Source organism: Arachis ipaensis, chromosome B10, assembly GCF_059453495.1.
Source record: "Arachis ipaensis isolate K30076 ecotype BB chromosome B10, ASM5945349v1, whole genome shotgun sequence".
NCBI lineage: Eukaryota > Viridiplantae > Streptophyta > Magnoliopsida > Fabales > Fabaceae > Arachis > Arachis ipaensis.
In genome coordinates, this window is record NC_142435.1 from 18,452,281 (window position 1) to 18,472,780 (window position 20,500).

Genomic DNA, 20,500 nt, shown 5'->3' on the forward strand with positions numbered 1-20,500 from the left:
TGATATTATTATTAATATTATTAATATTAATAAACGGTTACTAACCATTTAGTACCATTTGGTTGAAGGGACACAATCTTTTAAAGATTGTGTATGTTCAAAACATTGTGTTTATTGGCTAAAGGAACGCAACTCTTTAAGGATTGTGTATGTTCAAAACATTGTATCTATTGGCAATAGAAAAGACACAACCATTTGTATACGTAACTAATCATAATTGCTACGTGCAATATGTATAAATAAGTCCTTATCCACTATTTCAAATATACAAATACTAAGTGTACAATTTACTCAACTATTAAGAGATTTTCTTTGTTCAAGAGAGTTGAAAATTTCTTACTATTGCTAATTAAAAAATTCTTAGGTTTTATTGTATCCTGAGAGAGTATTTTCATCAACCCTATAACAACTAAGTGTGGGGACAAATATCTCTCTAAAGAAAGCGATTTAATCGTACCTTAAAACCACTACACAAATATAAGATTTTGTCATCTTCTCATATCATATACCCAACAGTTCCAACTATCACCTCCTTCCTGAACTATCTTTTGAAACCTTTGTCTCAATTGTCCTTCTATACTTTGCTTCTCCCACATACACAACATTTCCTCTCAACCTCATACGATTCATTTCTATTATAGCCTTCAGAGAACCACTTTTCGTTGTGTATTGAATGAACACAAAATATACATATTACCACCTTTTTGTTTTCGTGATATATAGATGTCGTTAATGCGTCCAGTCCAATTGAACAGATGAAATAATTCATTCTTCGTAATATTTTCTGAGAGATTATCAAAAAAGACAAAGAAAGACTCATTTTTTAACCGTTGGTATTTTTCTCAATTCCAAATCCTAAAATTTTTACATGTTTTCTAGTTCCCTGTGTTTCTCATCCTCTCTCTCTTTCTCTCACTCGTTCTCTCATTTTTTTTTCATAGTATTTTAATTTATATTTTATACAAATGACTCTTAGTTCGTTATTGATTTTTTTACACGGATAACGTCGTTGTATTTTTTATTAAGTAGCTAATTTTTATTGTCTTCTACTAAAACCATTTTCGTAATACACACGGAGTTCCTTCCTATATATTCTCAAATTCCAATTGGAAATTGTATCAAAACGAGGACCATTGCGCGCCGTTTTATGTAATATGGTCCCGTCCTCATTTGAGAGAACATTAGCATGTGAAACTTCAAACTTTTCCATGCAATTGCAAACCAAAACCATTGGTGCATGAATAATTAATTAATTATTCATTTATTGACCCCACCAGCAAATTAAAACGATAGGGTTAGGCAACACACCACACGTTGGTTTTCAGTTTCGTGTGAGACACACACACATACACATATTGCTTTTCTTTTCCAACATATTTTGTCCTTTGAGGATTCTGATCATTCAATTATATTCTATGCATTCTCACCAAATACCAACTCAATATTTGCTATTTTTCTCAACTACTTTAACAACACAAGTAGCATTATGTATGTTTTGTCCATGTACTTAAAACAACTCATTAATGAATTAAAAATATTTAGTTTTTATTTAAAAGTGATTTCAAGTTGAAATATTTTTTATGTTATAAAAATACCGGTACTTCGCTTTTTGTATCCAATTACTGTAATTTTAGCACAAATTTTATAAATTTTTAAAATTATTTCAAAATTAATAATTTAAATAAGCGGAAAATGTAATTTTTTTGCTACAAAAATAATTAAAATGTACCAAAACTCTTGAATTTGATAAGGAATTCATTTTTTTAATGCCAAGATATATATTCCCCATATGGTAACTATTTTTTTTTTTTTGCTTCAAAAGCTCTTCTTTGATTATATTAACAGCTCTTATGACCTATTTAGTAAAACTCGAATTTACGTTAAAACATCGCTATTGAAAAATATTTAAATAAAATTATACCATCATGGAAAAAACATGTTTTTAACAAGTTTTAAGAACCTATTCACATTAGAAACTAAATACAAATTTTGAATGTATATGCCAATCAAGGATTGTTTTAAATTGAATATATGTATAGTCCGTGGACCAATATCGCCATATAATATATACTTATCATATCTTAATATCTTATCACATGCTGATGTTGTAGATTAATTATTAATAATATTAGGCTGCCGTCGCCTCGTGATCCATTTTCAAATTTCAAAAAATTATATTTTCCATCTAATCTTGTGCCCACATATTCAACCTACCAATAATGAATAATCTTATTTGATTTTATTATATTTTCCAGATAAGTATTTAATAAGCTCATAAGACTCAAGATTAGGGGGGGTAAGACCCGGTCCAAGAACCTGAGAAATTCGTTAATCAGAGTATGTATGTAAACATGAATGATAGTCAATTAGTGAGCTTGAATTGTCACTTTATTGATTTTTTAATTTCTTTTAACAAGTTGCATTATTAACTTTTTGTTTGAATCAACTAACAATGATATGAATATTCGACTATGTTAAGTGTATACTAAAATCAGTTACAGAAGTTAGCCATTAATATAAAATATATATTGAAATATAAATACATATTAAAAATAAATTAAATCATATATATATTTATGCACAAATATATTGGTAGTTAATTTTGGTATACGAATAATATTTTTTATAAATATTTTATTAACTAAACGAGAAAGGAGAACAATCAAGTTAGCAAAGAGTTGAGTCAAATACCATCGTGCTCAAATAACGTACATAATTTGATCACATATACTACAATTTTTTTAAATTTAATAAATTCAGCTTAAGAGTTATAACTACGCTAATTCATCCTGAGATTTGATGTTATAAACTAAAATTGCCTTAAAATTCCTATGAGTTTTATTTATTTATTTTTTTACTTTTACTACGTACTATATATATTTCTTTAAGAATTTTCATAAGAGACGTAGTTAAAAAGTGTTCTATAAATAGCATGACTTGAATGAAGATTTGTGATACACATATTTCTAAAAGTGCTCAACGCGAAATTCTATTGCGTCAAAGTAAAAAGAAAAGAAAAAGTAACTTTGGCTAACAAATGAAAGAAAAAGGAAAAACACTTGCTACCGTATAACTGAAAAAAGGAAACAATCCCTATTCATATCAAAAAGACAAAAAGTAAATAAAATAGGTAATATATTTAAACATAATAACCATGTAGCAATATTATGGATCGTGAAATTGTGATATAAATACTAATAAATCTTCATCGAGATTGTGCATATACATGCATATGTCACTTCCTTTCCATAAAGAAATAAATGAAATCTAGAAGATGGATTACATTGAACGCTGTCTTAACACAATAATCTCATTCTTATTCTTAATTATAACACTGTTACATTTTGACTAATTTAGTAGATTACATATTGATAAATAATATTATAAAAATTTAATTTTAATATATTGATAATTAAAATAATTTTGTATATTTAATTTTAATTGTATAAATAATAATAAAAAATAAATTATTATATAAAAATTTTTATATTATCAATTCATTAAAATTAAATTTATTATAATAATAATAATATAAGTATTAAAACTTTATTTTCCTAGTTGATTTTTTTTCTTTTTGAGTTGTGATTTTAGATGAAGCAACCAATAGGAACCTTCCAATGTACACGTGTGCTTGTGTGTTATCTTTGACCGTTGAATCTCTATAAATTTAAAAACCACTAAGATAACAATGCACAAGCGTGTGTGTAAGAGTTGTTGAAAGAAGAAGAAGAAGAAATCAAATGAAGTTGTCAGAGTGTGGATCCGGGTGTAAGGATCATCCAAATGATAAGAGAGTACCCGGTGTGTGCTCTTCATGTTTAAGGGACAAACTCTCACAACTTTATACCAACAACCATAACACCAACAAATTTATTGACCCTACTTATTTTTATCCTTCTCCTCCTTCTTCTCCTACTTCTCCTCAACAATTTTCTTCTGGTGTCGATGTCAGTGTTTGTGCATCATCGAATAAAGTTTTATCGGGGAACCGTGGAGTCAAGTTCCGGCGAAACGCATCCCATGCGGCGGGGGATTCGGTTTCTTGTATGGTAAGTTTCAATTATGGGTTGAATTTGAAGAAGAGTAGATCGCTTGCTTTTGCTTCGAGGGGAAGAGTTAGAGAGAGGGATCATGGGAGTGGAGAAAGATGGGGAAGGAAGAAAAAAGATGGGTTTTGGTCAAAGGTTCTTAAGTTGACTAATAAAAAGGACTCCAAGAATTCCATCACTCAAATGGAAGGACGAGCTTAGTGGTTTCTTTTTTATTTTATTTTCCACCAAACAAAAAAGGGTTGGTGGTGATGTTTATGTTGCATATAATATCATAATTCGGTGGATTTCAAGTTTGGCTCGCTGTGGACCAAAAAATAAAAGGAAAAAGGGAACTTGGAGTCTTTCTTTCTTTACATTTCGATTGCAAAAGGGATATTATCATTGTAATTTGAATCCGAATCCTCTAGGATTTTACTATTAGATTAATAAAATTATTTCATTCATATAATACTGAAATCTATTGCTTTTTCCTCTGAATAAAATTCGCAGCCTAGATCTTAGTCAAGTACTCTTGAATCCAGCTCTGTGCTGTGGAATTTAGCAGAGGTTATGTGTGGTCTCACGGTTTGATGCTATTGCTGCAAAACTGTTCCAAGTTCCAACCACATCGAACAATTAGATATCAATCACAACAACACAATACAACAAATCTATATCCTACTAGACGGGATCGGCTACCAGATTAAACAATGTCATTTGCATTGTGCTTTATTATGTATCATGTCTACAGTAAGAATATTGATTCGTAAATCTCCTTTGTCCACCTCTTGTATGATCATTTTAGGCCTTTCTCTATTATTCGTCACCTGAAATGAGATTATATCATCTTTTTTAGAATAGGCACTACTTCAACCTTCTCTGTTATACTTTCATTTCTTGTTTTGTTCATACCTATATCACTACTTATCCATCTCAACATCTTCATCTTTGTCACACTTAACTAGATATCAATCACACTTGGATAAAATCTTACTCGCTTCTTGCATCTCACTCCACAGCCTACACCAATTCCTAGATAGATGTCTCCTAACAGGGATGACAATGGACGAATTTTGGCAATATCTGATCCTGCTCGGTCTTATGTTTTCCTATTCAGATTTTGACTCACTCCTACTCATGTGCATTGGAAATTTGTACTCTCACTCTTTAAGTATTTACCCATCTTAAATATACTTTTGCCATTGTTTTAGTTTGTATTAATAAAATTTAGAATATAACATCAAAATACATGTATGAATGAATAACAATATACATGTATGTTTAACAAAAATCGTATTTATAACATTATGTTTTTATATTAATTTTTTTATGGAATAATTATCATTATATCATATATGTATTAGATGGATAAAAGCGATTTTACAACTCAGCCGGTGCTGGATTGGATAATTATTTCATCTAATCGTGTTGGGACGAGACGGGTACCCGAAAGTTCAGATGGTGTTACCATCCTTAACTCCCAAGTCCCAACCCACTTTAATTGCAACCGTAGAGAACTAGTATTTAGCCAGAATTTGGATTTTATTTCATCTTATACCCAATTGGGGGAGTAAATTCACAAGAAAAAGTACGAAATAAATCTCAAAAAAAAAAAAAAAGAAAAAACAATAGTGCTCGATAGCTGCTAAATCATGAATCTAAAAAATGAAATTCCGAATCCAAGCCAGACAACATTTCATTGCAATCAACTGGTACAATTTGTATTCTTTCACCACTGGATGGATGTTTTTTGTATGAGATATGATTTCTAATGTATACAAGTTCCTGTGTAGCACAATATCAATATATCTTTCCCATGCCCATTTTACTCTGAATTGGGGAATTAGTTATAATTCACTTCTGTGAACATCAACATTTACGATTTTCCCATTACTGTACATGATATTATGGAATATGGACCACCATTCCCAATGTTAAGAGAACGTGCACATTCTTCCCAAAAGGAACCACATGTATTGTGCCTCCGTCACAACTCTCAATTATCATCATGATAATTAACTTGATCCGAGGAAGGCTTTTTGAGTTTCTGAAATATTTCATCAAGGGATTCAGAAGAGGAAGCATGGGAGACATTATTTTCCTGTATTTGTGTTTGTCTTAACGGCATAAATTTTTTGGCTCCTATGTTGGCCTTAAAATTCTGAAAACCTGTCTTCATGTTTTGCCAAGTCGAAGACAAACCCAAAGGTGGTCGTCCCATGCTATGACTCGAACTATCATTTCCTTCATCGAGCTCTGAATTCGAAGAAGCCGCCATGGCTTCCTCGGGTTTCGGTTTACCCTGCTCCCTAATGGCAGCATACTTGTTGCTGATAGCCTCCCTGCTCGAACCATATCTACTGCTTGTTTCTTCCTTCCAAGTTTTAGAGAGACTTCCATTTGTTTCCTCGGAGATTAACTTGGAACTTGTCTTCATTTCGATGCCATTCGTCTCCTAAACAAACAAGGCATGAGGTGAGTAGAGACTTGTTGCAATAGAGAAATAGTAGTCTCTATTGAAACAACAACTAGGTTTAATTTAAATTGGATATGTTAGATGACAAATTAAAAAGGATAAAGTATGTTTTTTGTCCATAACGTTTGTGCTTTTCTTCAAAAATACCAACGTTTAATTTGATTCAATTTTAAACCTAAAATTTTTTATTCATTCAATTTTGTCTCTAACATTTTCGATTTGTGTCAAAGTTATCCCTGGACATTTTCAATTTTATCCCTAATGTTTTAGATGAAGTTAACCACCAAGGATAATTTTGACACAAATCGAAGTTAGGGACAAAATTGAATGAAATTAAACATTAGGGGCATTTTTGGAAAAAAATCACAAACCTCAGGAATAAAAAGCATACTTTATACCCAATTAAAAAATAAAGTAAAATTCGTTTCCACTTTTTTGGGGGCATGTCCATGTTACCTTAAAATTGTTGCCTGATTCAATATCAACACCATTGAAATTCCTTGCCAGTGGAACAACCAGCTCCCCTACTTTGTGACCTTGTTCAAGCCAAGACCGCTCTGCAAATAACACAACAATAAATAATGTGCAAGTATCAGAAAATCATTATTTAATACTTCTGATATTGTATTTCTGTCCTTTAACAGCATTGTAAGTCCTCACTTACATACCCTTTTTAAGAATAATTATTCCAGATGGATCAAACCCATCCCTATCCTCAGCTTCGGTTTTGAAGATATATCTCTTCCAGCTCCCCAGAAAGGAGAACATTCTGTCAAAGAAGTTGCTCGCAACCAAAAGTGTGTATACAACCATAATAAGTGGATAGATTTTGTTAAACTTATCGCCAAAGAAAGGGACAGCATTGTCAATGTTCCCCATTCGCTGCAATAATAGCCACATTGTGTAGCCGGTTAAAATGAAATACCAAGAAGGAAGTAAACATGTTCTGATGAAAAATTTAGACTTCAGATAATTTAGCAGTTTCTAGCCCACTTTGAACGAACATACAATTTGTGTAAAACTAAATACAGAACAGTAAAATCATGGTATGCTCAGAAAAATAAGTTATTTGTATCTAGAAGAGAACATAAAGAAGAGGAATAATATTAGGCAAATAAACCTATGAATACATAGTAGTATAGTTACAGTCTGTGACAGTCATGTAACATGTTATGCATCCAATGATTCGGACTATGAAACAGTTATTTCCAGGATTATTAGGACGCAACAGAAAGTTATTCACAGTAGACAACAATGCAGCGATTTCAGTCCATTTATAAGATAAAGAAATTACCCTCTCAAATACAGTCACTTTCTTATGACCGAGACGAATGAGATTAAGAAAGTTGTAAGAGATTGGGGGAGCATAACGAGCCACCATCCTGGGAAAAGTAAAATGAGGATACTGTGATTCATTTCGTAATTAAGAGCAACAAGTAACAAACATAAAGGGTAGTGGGAGTAGTAATGTAAATGAATAAATAATACTTACGAACATATCATAAGCAAGTTAACTGAGCTGGTTTGTCTGGGTGTCAATGAGTAGAACATCAACATTCCAATTTTGAACAACGAATAATATGTACAGACGCACATGTACATGAGAGGAATAAAAGCAAACACCTAAGGAAGAAATTGAAGATACAATGTCATGCAACCTTTTGAAGACCAGAGAGTCACCAGAAACATTAAATAACGTGTGATTCAAATTATTACAATTTACGAATAAAGTAACATCTGACAGTACAGGGACAACAAAAGAAACATGTAAGCAGTTGCAATGGCCTTGTTCGTGATGCTACCGTAGCTGCATAGAAGTACCAATTAAAAAGCCTCTGGATCATTTTTTTTTTTTTTGAGAGAGAGAGAGAGAGAGAGAGCTAAATAGGCAGAGGAGAAATAATAGACTTCAGATTTCCTTAAAATGTTATATCGAGTCACCGGCACATGAAGGCCAGATGATAGAACAAACTATCAAAAATCATCAGAGCAACAAGAACAGCATGCATGGATTGAATTCTTTATTTAGTAAATGCATCTCTTCCAAAAGTCAAGATTTGTTGCACATATTAGTTCTAGGGGTATGTCTCCAATCATTGATAATTCAGACTCCAAACAATTCAATGAGTTATTTTCTGTTTCATAGTATGCATGCATGGCTCAAATCTTCATAAAAATCTTTCTTTTCAATATGTCAGAAAAAAAAATTGTATACAGCATCTCAATGTTCAAATTAGAGAAAACCAAAATCTAAGACAAACTTGGTCTACCTGCACAAACACCTCCTGTCCTCCAACAGATTTTATAAGAATGGAGAAAAGTGATAGATCAACACTGGGCAGAAGAGTTGCCTCTGCGAAAAGAATCGCAACAGACATGGTACCGAGGATAACAGCCAGGCCTTTTGCAACTTGTTTACTCAAAATGCATCGCCAGAAAAATTCTGCAGAGAATAATTAGAACTCAAATCTCAAAATATTGCATACTCATCAAAAGAGATGTAGGTTATAGGAATAATTATATGAACTATTACCTACATGACAAAAATTTTAAAATCGGTCCCAACATACGCAATTATTCGTAAAGAAGTCCCTAAAATCAAATAGAGTCACAGCTTTGTGGACTGGTCACCCTATGGGGCTACCACCTACCGGAGTATGATCTAACTAAAGAAGCCCACTACCTAATGCCATAAATGAAGTTGATTGGCTTGTGGATAAACGAGAGGATTCAAATCCATGTTTAGGGACTGGTATGGAAACAAAACCCAAAATTGGTGACACATAAAAAGCAGATTTTTAACCAATTAAAAAAGGTCACTGCTACTGCAGATGCAGCGAAGAAACATTCTGTGAAGTTAGGAAGAAGCGGGTGGCTAAATAATGATTCTCACAATTACCTAAAGTATCAAATAGGGATCCCAACTTGCCAGTCCGAGCAGGTCTAATGCTTGAATTATATTCCCTGAAATTAAAGCATAAATTGTCGAGTCATCTGGAAGAACATGCAATATATTATAAGACAACATCAGAGTGAAAAAACAAAATTTGAACCAAACCATCCAGTTGAGATGCGCCGTTCATAATTCTGAATTGTATCTTCCAATTCAAGGGCTTCAAGTACATAAGTCACATACTCACTGCATGAGCAACAGCATTAAATAAAATTTGGCTATTGCTGAAGGAAAATTTTAAGTGACCTTAGTTGCAAGGATGTTAAAAAGAGCTACAACTAAATAATTAAGAAGCCAGCATATCCACTCTCACCATACATAAAATCAATGATTCTAATTCTATAGTAAGCATGAAAGAATACACTTCACCATAGGATAGCATAAAAAAGCCAGGTTTTACAAGGTCACTTATATTTGTAGAAGCTATGAAGCAAAAATGAACTTTCCCATGTGCAAGTAAAAACCAAAATATTGAAATTAATAAGCAGAATTAACCAGAGAAATTATAAGATTGATTAGTGTATTTACTTTAAATGAGAAAGACCTAATGAAGTGATATGATGGGTGTTTATCGTAATTCTAAGACCATAAATTGAATCTACACTAACTGCTGATGTATTAGACACCATATTCCAGAACAACCTCAAAAGTAAATAACACCAATAAGAGGCGGGATTGGTCATCTTCTTACCTTTTATATCTTTGATACTCCTCAGAAGCACTCCGAAGATGACGCCTTAATGTTGCCATTGACTTCCGATCTGTATCATAATCCATATCATTTTCCCCTAATTGACCACCTTGTGGTTTGAAGGAGGGGTCTTCCCTAAACTGAAATTCTAAAGGTTAAAACTTGTATAACCAAGAACAAATCCTTAATCAAATGATGTAATATCTTTACCATTTGAGCAATCATATCATCAATGACATTCATATACGGCCGCAAAGGATCACGCTTGGACATTTGCTTCGATGTTGCTTGAGCAACCTATAGAAATAAAGCAATAAACCTCAAGCTCCACAATTTTTTCTTGGATTAAGTGTGTAGAATAAGGACGCATTTTTGTCTGAAAATCTATCCTTATATTACATCCTCCTCTAACTCACACAAACAAATAAAAATAATGATAATTTCTACATGTGATGCTCCATGTACAGAAAAGATAGTCAATTCCAATAATATAGGATACACCAAAACTGCCACCTATATACTTCTGACAAGCATTAATACTTGCGTAAAATGGCAAAGGCAACTTATGAAGTTGCCTGGTTATAAATTGGAATCAACAACCCCCTTAATAGTCTTCCAACAGGTCACAAACAATCTATTTGTTTTTGCTAAGAAAGAGAAGGGGAGAACCAAGACAACAGATACTAAACAGAAAACAAAAATCAGCTCCATGAAGAACAATTCCTACTTTGAATATAAGTTTCAGAATAACTATATGTTTAATGTACCAATAACTTATATAAATCCAACTGGTGCAGCCAACTAGTAGCAAAGGTTCTACAGTCAGTTTCTTTTAAAAAAATATATATAAGAAACGACTCAAACAAGAAAAGTCCATCGGAACTTGGGTGCGAGTACAAAACATTAAGGAAAGCTAACAAGGTGGGTCAGCTAAATTGACCAATTGACTACATTGGACTTTATCAAAATCCAAAACTTTCAATAAATCCATTTATACTGATTCCTTTTGTAATGGTAAAATTATATAACAAAATTTCCTAAGAACTTTATTTAACCACTTACAACAATAGCATTTGAAAGTTCTTGGTGAGCATCATCAAGTTTGACAGCCATTTTGGCAATTTTGTGAGAAAGAACTTTTTGGCGGGTGGTCCAGTCAGCATTTACCCAAATGGTTTTAGGAATTTCACTTAAACCAAAGCCAAGAAGAAATGCACCAGTAACAAGTCCAAAAGTATTTGAGCAAGCCATAGCAAATCCCAAAAGACCTCCTTTCCTGTTTACACCAAAGTATAAACCAACTAGAGCTCTCGTTGAGGTAATAAATAATTAAAAACAAAAATAAAAATAGGAAACAGGATTTATATTGTTTTCCTAATTTCCAATTTTTCCTATTTAAAATCATGAGACTACAAACAAGAAAATAAAAACCACATAAGCCTTTGATTTTTATGCATGCCTTTAAGGAAACCGTATATACAGTCAAAAACAAGAATATTAATATTAAAAAACCAAGGAAAGAAATAAAAATAAAGATATAAGATGGTATTACTAACTTAGGGCGAACATCATACTACAACCAACTAAAATCTACATTTAAAAAAAGTTTTAGAAAGGGTTAAAGGATAAGAAAAGAGAACCAACCAGGTCTTGTGCATCATAATGAGAAGAATAAGCCCAAACAGGCCAATGGATCCCACAATTAGATAGAAGAGCAAATTAGCATGTACACTAGTCTTCAATCTTTCTGATACAGTGAAATCCCCAGCATCTTCGAAACCCTGAATAAGGGGCACCACAGCCCTGCTTAGGATAAATAATTTAAAATGAGGAAATTTGCATCTCTAATATGTAAATTTTACTTAAATAATTCCTTGAAATAATCATGCTTAGTACAAAGGCAAGCATATGAGAGCAACACAAAGCAAAATAGCATTTTGGCCACATACATAATATCGCTTAAAATTTACTATTGTAAATAATAACCAAATCATGTTGTGCAGTTCACCATTTCTTCTGGTAAAGTTCAAAGTATGATCTGTAGTGGGAAAAAGGTCAGCATGCATTGTGCCTTACATAAGGAAATTGAGTAGAAGAGATACCAACAGATAGATAGTGCCAAGTTTCCAACCAAAAGAAAAATAACACTAATCTAATCATGAGTGCCTATGAAGGTTATATACATTCACATCAAATAGTTACTTTGACTTGATTTGATCAAATATCGTACACATGACAAAGTGCACAGACAGCTTACTCAAAACAAGTTCTGGAAGTGTGCTCTGTTTGGCAATGAGAGCAGAAAAACAGTCATATGTGGAAGTGATGCAAACATATAATAAATTCTTTACATTAAGCGTACCAAGTGAGCAAAAACGTACTCCAATATGACCAGCTCCAAAAGAAAGAAATGCCTCTGTTTGTATGTTGAGATGACAATGTCTGCATGTGTAATAAAAAAATCATTATATAAATATTATTAACAAAAGAAGGATATTACAAAGGACATGGAGGATAAAGATCCTCAATATGATGTATAAAGACAAATTAACCACACTACTCCTTATCTTATAGTTCCAAGCATCTTCCATTTAAGAAGGAAGGGGAAAATAGCTACTTTAGTAGCTCAAGAACTATTTAGTCGAAGTAGATTGCAGCAAAGTGACCATGAATGACAACTTTGATTTAATTGATACAAGCTAAACTACAAAATAAAAAGTCATACAGCTGCCTTGCCCACAAAACGAATGTAGCATAAATATTTTCATCACTCAGTACAATTCTTAAAGTAAATTGCTCTACACTCATGCTTGTAAATCTTTCTTCCAGCTTCTAACTTAAAACCCAGATATCAAGAACATCTTCATGCCCAAGTAATTTCCAAAAGTTAAGACTACCTAAGGCGGAAACATTGTCTGGATACTGCTACACATTCGCTTCCATATACCATTACCAGCATCTAGGAATTATGTTAAAAGCAATCTAATACCTGCATTTGTTCCCTCGGTTTTAAAGCGATTCAATCTCTCACTACAACCATTTTCGTTCGCGAACCTTATCTCCCCCCTCCACCCACCAGGCGCCAGGCGCATTCACATCAGTTGTATAGAGTTCGGCGAAATAGAGTCCAAGTGAATTTAAATGCTTGGAATGGCAAAATTATGATTAAACTAAATGGTTAGTGATAGAACACATTACATTCATCTCTTCCTACCAAGCAGAGGGGTTTGGGATGGAATCAAGTTTTATCAAAACAACAAGCGTAACAATTACTAGCTGGTAGTTAAGATCGATTCGACTCCCTTAAACTCTAATTCCTTTATCAAACAAAGCTAGCAATTATGCAATCAAGCAATCCAGCTCAACACAGTTGCAAGCGATGAACAAGAACGAAAGCAGATCGTGAATTGAAATCGGAAGAAGAGAAGAAGGGTTTGAAACTTACATCCCAAATGTCGGCGGGGACGAGGATGATGATGGAGAGGGAGCAGAACCAGGTGTATCCGACGGTGAAGAGGACGTAGCGAGGGACGTGGGGCCCAGCGAAGTACCTCAGAGTCATTACCACCATACCCGTCGTTAGAGGCAGCGAGATCAGGTAAAACACCCACATCTCTCCCTCCGATGCGCGCAACACAACACAAAGTAGTCGGAACTCAGAAGGATCCTTACTCCTTAGCTTAATTAATCGGTTGTTAGGTTAAAAGGCTTTGAAAGTTAGTTACCACGGTGGGGACGCCACCGCCGCGTTTTATTTCTCCGGCAAGATTGGATCCGGGGGTGGTGCTGTTGTTTCAATGTTCAATTGTTTATGGCTTATTGTGTTTGTTGGTTAGGTCTCCCTGATACGTAACAAATCGTATGGAAAGCGTAACTGCACTCGCACTTTGTCTTGTGTCCTGCACTTCTGCTGTTTTTTTTTTTTTTTCTTTTTTTAAAAAAGCTTAACCACAAGAAATGTCACAGAATTATTTAAATGCTAACAAAAATACACTCAAATTTTATTATGGACAAAAATATCTTTAAATAATTTAAAAACATAACAATAATATCCAATAATAAATATATATTTTTAAAAACTACTTTAAAAATTAAATTTTAATACAATTTTTTATAAATATGATTATAAAATAAGATATTATTATACATACAAATTAGTAATTTTTCGTTAAGTATATATTTTTTATAATTTTTTTGTTAACAACTAATAATACTTTTAAAAAATCACAAAATAATATATATTTAATAAAAAACACCAAATTTTAAGAATAATAATATCTCATTTTTTTAATCATGCTTGCAAAATATTGCATCGAAATTTAATCTCTAATGTAATTTTTGAGAAATACATATTTAATGTTAGATAGAAATACATATTTAATGTTAGATAACATTAAATATATATTTTTCAAAAAAATACATTAGAAATTGAATTTTGATGTAATTTTTTACAAGCATGATTAAAAAATGAGATATTATTATCTTTAAATTTGGTAATTTTCGTTGCGTATATATTTTTTGTAATTTTTTGTTAACAACTAATAATATTTTTAAAAAATCACAACAAAATATATACTTAAAAAAATACCAAATTTTAAGAATAATAATAATATCTCATTTTGTTAATTATGCTTGTAACATATCATATTAAAATTCAATCTTTAAGACATTTTTTAAAAATATATATTTACTGTTAGGTATTGTTGTTGTGTTTTTAAATTATTTAAAGGTATTTTTGTCGATAATAAAATTCGGGTATATTTTTGTTAGCGTTTAAATAATTCGAAAGCATTTTTGTTGGTTAATCCTGCAAAAAAAAATGTTAATTGTTTGAAGTATAATCATGAATTGGAAATAAAGGCTAAACAGCTACTTTGGCCTCTTAGAATATTTAAATTTTGACTTAATGATATAAAAGATGGTAAAATTAAAGAATAAAGTTTTACATTTAATAAAAATATTTAGAGATCTGCTATATATATAAGTCTTTTTGCCATATAAGTTTATACAAGTTAATCATAATCCAATAAAATTCACTTTCATAATGCACGCGTGAAATCACGACGTTCCTCCTCCAACGTTTGTATTCCGCGTTCCTCCTCCTCCTCTTTCTTCTTCTTCTTCTTTGTGCTCTTCCTCATTTTTCTTCGCGTTCCTTCTTCATATTCCCGTGTTTTATCCTCTTGGTCATTTTTTTAATTGTTGTTGTTGTTGCTGCACTTTTTTCCTCTTCCTCTTTCTGTTAATTTTGTAATAATATGTATTTTTTTAGAAGGTAAAACAAGAAGGAAAAGATGAATAAGAAGCAGCAGAAGATGAGGAGGAAAAAGAGGAAGAGTTTTGAATTATGCAGAATTTATCAGTAGAAATCCACCGAAAATTCTTAAATAATACATCTAAATGTCTTAGTTTTACCCCGAAATTTGCTGCAACTATACAAAAATGTTTTCTCTAATGCTGCATTTTTTTCTTCTTCTTTTTTTTTCCTTCTTTCTTTCTTTTTTTTAGTTGAATGAATGTAAGTTCATCCTCTTTCAAGTAATTTTACAGCATTATGTATTTTTTCTTCTTTTTTGTTTGATTTTTTTGTTTTTTTCTTGTTAAGAAAGAGTAAAAGAAGAAGAAACTTGAGAAGGTAAAACAAGAAAGAAAAGATGAATAAGAAAAAAAGAAGATGGTGGTGATGATGATAAAAAAAAGAAGAAGAAGAAGCAGAAGATGAGGAGGAGGAAGAGGAAGAGCTTTGAATTATGCAAAAGTTTTCTTAGCTAGGAATGCCTCACAGATGCTGCCCTCAATCCGAGCTCTATTCTTCATGATTCGCTTGAATGAATCAATCATCCTCTCAAATGGGTACATCCATCGAAATTAGACCGGCCCATATAGTATTGTTTCGTACGGTAGGTGGAATGTTAAATGTTTCATAACGTCAAAAAAAGTTAGAAGAAATATCCTCTCTAGCTTACAAAGTATGATGAGAATATTCTTGTCAATGACTGTGAGGTCATTAATATTAAGTTTTGTAGCACATAACTCCCTAAAAAACTTACTTATTTCTGTGAGGGGTTTCTAGATGTTGGTTGGAAGTTTTCTGAATGCGACCGGAAGCAAAGACTCCATGAATACATGATAATCATGACTCTTCAACCCAGCAAGCTTATCCTATGACACGTTTGCACACCTGCCTAAGTTAGAGACATAACCATCAGAAAATCTTAATCCTCTAATCCACCTACAAACATTTTGTCTCTGGTCCTTCGTTAGAAAGAACACCGCCTTTAGTTTAACCCACCGCCCATTATTATTGTAAAAAACAAGAGACCAATCTAAAGAAAGTGTTTTGTGTATTATTCAATTTGAGAAAAAATACAATGTACAAAGTATCAAACTTCGCCCATAGAAGCAGTGGGAGCGGGGTCCCAAACATCAGAGTGAATGAGATCAAAACAAGAGCAAGCAAAAGAGGAATTATTGTGAAAAGATAAAGCAGGTTGTTTGGCAGTTTGACAAGAAATGCAATCAAAAAATTCATTTGGAACCTGACCCAAAACACCTTGAGACACAAGAGGACGCAATTTTCCTAAGGAGCTGTGGGTAAGACGTTGATGCCATAAGTGAAGGGTAGATGGAGAAGAAGCAGCACAGAGATTTGGTACAGGAGGAATATGAAGATTTTCGAGTTCAAACAACCTTCCGACCTTATGCCCAGTCCCGATGATTTGTCCCCGTCCGAGGATCTATACACGACAACAAAAAATGAAAAAAGTGACATCAAAATCCAGATCAACAAGTTGACCAACAGAAATAAGATTAAAGTTTAATTTGAGAATATAATAAGTGTCAGAAAGATTAAGAGTCGACTGGGAGATAGAACCCTTGTATGTTGCATGCAAGAGGGAACCATTAGCAGTATTGACAGAAGGTGCATTTGTAGTGGTAGACAGAGACGAGAAAAGATTACGCAACAGAGACATGTGATTAAAGCAACCCGAGTCAAAATACCATTTAGAATTACCTGGAGGAGTCGAAAAAGCAGCAGGGGTATTATCAGAAAGGGAGAGAAGATGCTGAAGAAGAGACGCAATATCAGATAGAGAGACAGGAGACGGGTTGAGAGGAGTAGAGGTGATCGATTCAGTAGTAGCAGCAACAGTAGAATCAGGCACAATCTTAGAGAAGTTGGGACGAGAATGACACTTGAGTTGATCAAGACGTGGTGTGCGAGTAGGACAGATAGTAATCAAATGTCCCGAGAGCTTGCCATAATGGCAGAACAACTGTGAACAATGGTAACTAATGTGACCTTTTTGGTGGCATGTGCGACCTTCAACAAAAGGACAGTCAGAGAAGAAGTGCCCGGAACTATTACAGTTTCGACAGCATTTATCCTTTCTGTCTGTGGCAGTAAAAATATTTGACTTTTCTATAATAGTAGACACATAGATCAAAGAGAGGAGAGAAGACTGCAATTTCGGAGAAAAAAAAGGAAAAATCGAAGTGTAGAATCGAACATAGCTCACCAAAAAACCTTAGGGAGAGTCCCACTGTCTGCCACGTCAGCGGCCACGTCAGATGCCACGTCAATAGCCACGTCAGCCAAGAAGGACACATGGCAGCGTCGGAAGGTTACACGTCAGTGACACGTGGCAGCGTCTAGATGGAGGAAGGAAACACGTGGGTCAGCTAACCAGATCGGGTTGAGTCCATGAGCGGGCCGTCGGGTTGGAACGGATCAGCTGCAAGGCGACATGTGTATGGCTTTGGGCCGTTTGATCGAAGGCCCAATCTAACTGCTCAAGATGAATCTGGAAAGAGATGAACTTGGTGGCGGCAGCGTCTTTCGACGGTTCATGGAGGCGCGTCCGGCAGGCGGATGGCGGCGAGGCGAACATGGTGGTAACGAGAGTGACGAACCAAAGCGTCGAAAAGTAAACGAAAAGTGAGGCCAAAGAACATTGTCGGAGAAGGAAAAACAACGGGGATATGAACTAATTTTCATAGAAAAAAAAAACCTATGCTTTGATACCATGTTATAAACAAGAGACCAAATCTAAAGAAAGTGTTTTGTGTATTATTCAGTCTGAGGAAAAATACAATGTACAAAGGGTATGTATAGCTGCTAGAAGAATCAAAGTAATAAAAGCATAGAATCCTACAATTAATATACAGATACGCTATATAAATACAAATGATATTAATTGATCTAATTTGATTCTGATTATTCTCTTAACAATTATGTCTAAGTTCAAACTGGCCGCCTGCAAATGTCCATCAAGTCTAACATAGCCTTATCGTTGTCCTTTGTTTGCTCATCATCCATTATTGTGTGCATAATGTTATCAAACACATTTTTTCAATGTGAATCACATCAAGACAATGTCGAACCAAGTTGTCTTTCCAATAAGGCAACTCCCAAAACATACTCCGTTTAGTCCAATTATGCTCCCTGCTATATCTTGGAGGTCTCAGACCTGTCCCGATATCGATGATCCATAGAATTCTTTTGACATGCTGCAAACTTGCCTACCATACAACTTCACAGGTGCCTCTTCTTGTTCAGTTTTATTCTTTTTGAACGAGTCCTTATTGCGCCAAAACGGATGATCCATGTCGAGAAATCTTAGAAGACAATCAAAACACAAATTCTTACCGCCATTTGTCAACCAAAATGCTTATGTATCCTCCATACAAATGGGACATGTCATTCAACCCTGAGTAAACCAACCCAACAACATGTCGTATGCAGGAAAGTCATTAATGGTTCACATTAACACAACCCGTAGTTGGAAGTTTCTCTTTGTCGAGATATCATACGTTTATACACCATGTATCCACAACTCTTGTAACTCGTCCACCAAGGACTGCAAAGAGACATCTATTTTGGCCTTTAGATTGCTGGAATCAGGTATGATGCAAGTTAGGAACATGTATGGGTCATTCATGCACATTTTGAGACTCAGGTTATAAGGTTTCATGACTACGGGTCAACAAGAGTACGCGTTACTGAAATTAGAATTCGGTGCAAATATGTCAGAACACAAAGCTAGTCTAACGTTCCTGGGCTTGCTTGCAAATGTAGGATGGATCCAATCAAAATACTTCCAAGCTTTTCCGTGTGACAGATGCTTCATGATTCCATCATCTCTCTTGTTGCTACTATGCTAGGTCATGTGAGGGGCTGGACTCATCGATTCATACAATCATTTCAACCTATGGATTAAGGGCATGTAGTATATCTGTTTAAGTGGAATTCTCTTTAACTGACATTTACCAATCTGTTTCCTCTCAACTTAGAATCTCGGTGATCTACAAAATTTGCATTCATTAAGGTTTGTATCCTTCTTGTAGTACAACATGCAACTATTCAAATAACAATCAATTTTCACCACATTTAGACCCAATTTCAAAACTAGCTTCTTTGCTTTGTAGTGGTTTTGGGGGATGCCAGATGACCTGATGAGCAAAAATCGAAGCTCACATATACTAGCAAGTGCACCGGATCGCACAACTAATACCACAGTGAGTGGATATCGTTCTCATGAAGATTAAAGGATTGAACAAGCAATTATCATATTAAAATCATAATTAGATTAAAATAACCTGGATTGATGAGGAATCTTAGAATCTTGGATGCTTGCAGACAGAGACTTGAAATTTGAATTGAGAAAGACAGTGGAGAGTCAAGGGCTTTGGAGATGCTTATGCTCTTAGGAAAACCAATCTTGTTTATTTATCTTGAAATTTGCAAAGATCTTTCACGACAAAACCTTTAGTAACTGATTTACAATTCCTTGGCTCCTCAGTTTTTCAAGCATTAATTAGACATCACTTTAATTAATTAAGATATTAAGTACAAAAACTGAGTTTAGATTCAAATAGGATTTAAAAGTAGTCTTTAGGTCGAATTACGTCACGTATTTAAGCTAATTTTGTCCAGTTAAATCTTAAAAGAAAACATGATTTCAAAAGTTGTTCTAATCCAAATTATATATCACTTATTCAAAATTAGAGTGATTAAAAATCATGTCTATGTCGCACATTAATTAAACCATTATTCCTAGCCGAGTTCAAATAGTCATGTGAGAGAGTTTTCAAGCTATAATTCAAATATCAAATTTTTCAATTATAATAAAAGAATTCAAAAAGAGATTTGAATATCTTTTAATACCACTAATTCGAATGAAGAACGAATAACTCAATCATAAAATAGATCAATGCAAGACTTCAAAATGAAATAAACTTTGATTAATCATCCATAGAAAACATATACAGAGCTCCTAACTTTGACCAAGAATTAGTTACCCATGAAAAATAAAAGAAAAACACGATGAAGATATGCTGACGAGAAT

General features: G+C 33.5%; 1 protein-coding gene across 3 annotated transcripts; it reads right to left on the reverse strand.

The window, feature by feature from the left end:
* Positions 1-5,697: 5,697 nt before the first annotated feature.
* Positions 5,698-14,060, reverse strand: LOC107622969 (LMBR1-like membrane protein). Of its 3 annotated transcripts, none has more exons than XM_016325054.3 (14): positions 13,597-14,060; positions 12,514-12,593; positions 11,796-11,954; positions 11,214-11,427; positions 10,362-10,448; positions 10,152-10,291; positions 9,566-9,646; positions 9,407-9,471; positions 8,778-8,950; positions 8,000-8,130; positions 7,802-7,889; positions 7,176-7,389; positions 6,964-7,064; positions 5,698-6,486 (listed from the first exon to the last, which is right to left on the reverse strand). In XM_016325054.3, exons 1-14 carry the CDS (start codon positions 13,762-13,764, stop codon positions 6,028-6,030), a joined length of 2,160 nt encoding a protein of 719 aa, XP_016180540.1. In that variant the 5' UTR covers positions 13,765-14,060; the 3' UTR covers positions 5,698-6,027. The 3 variants fall into 3 exon arrangements, with proteins under 3 accessions (XP_016180540.1, XP_088362674.1, XP_088362682.1); XM_088506548.1 differs by having other exon boundaries at positions 11,796-11,932; positions 13,597-14,012; XM_088506556.1 differs by having other exon boundaries at positions 12,533-12,593; positions 13,597-13,984.
* Between the last annotated feature and the right edge of the window lie 6,440 nt (positions 14,061-20,500).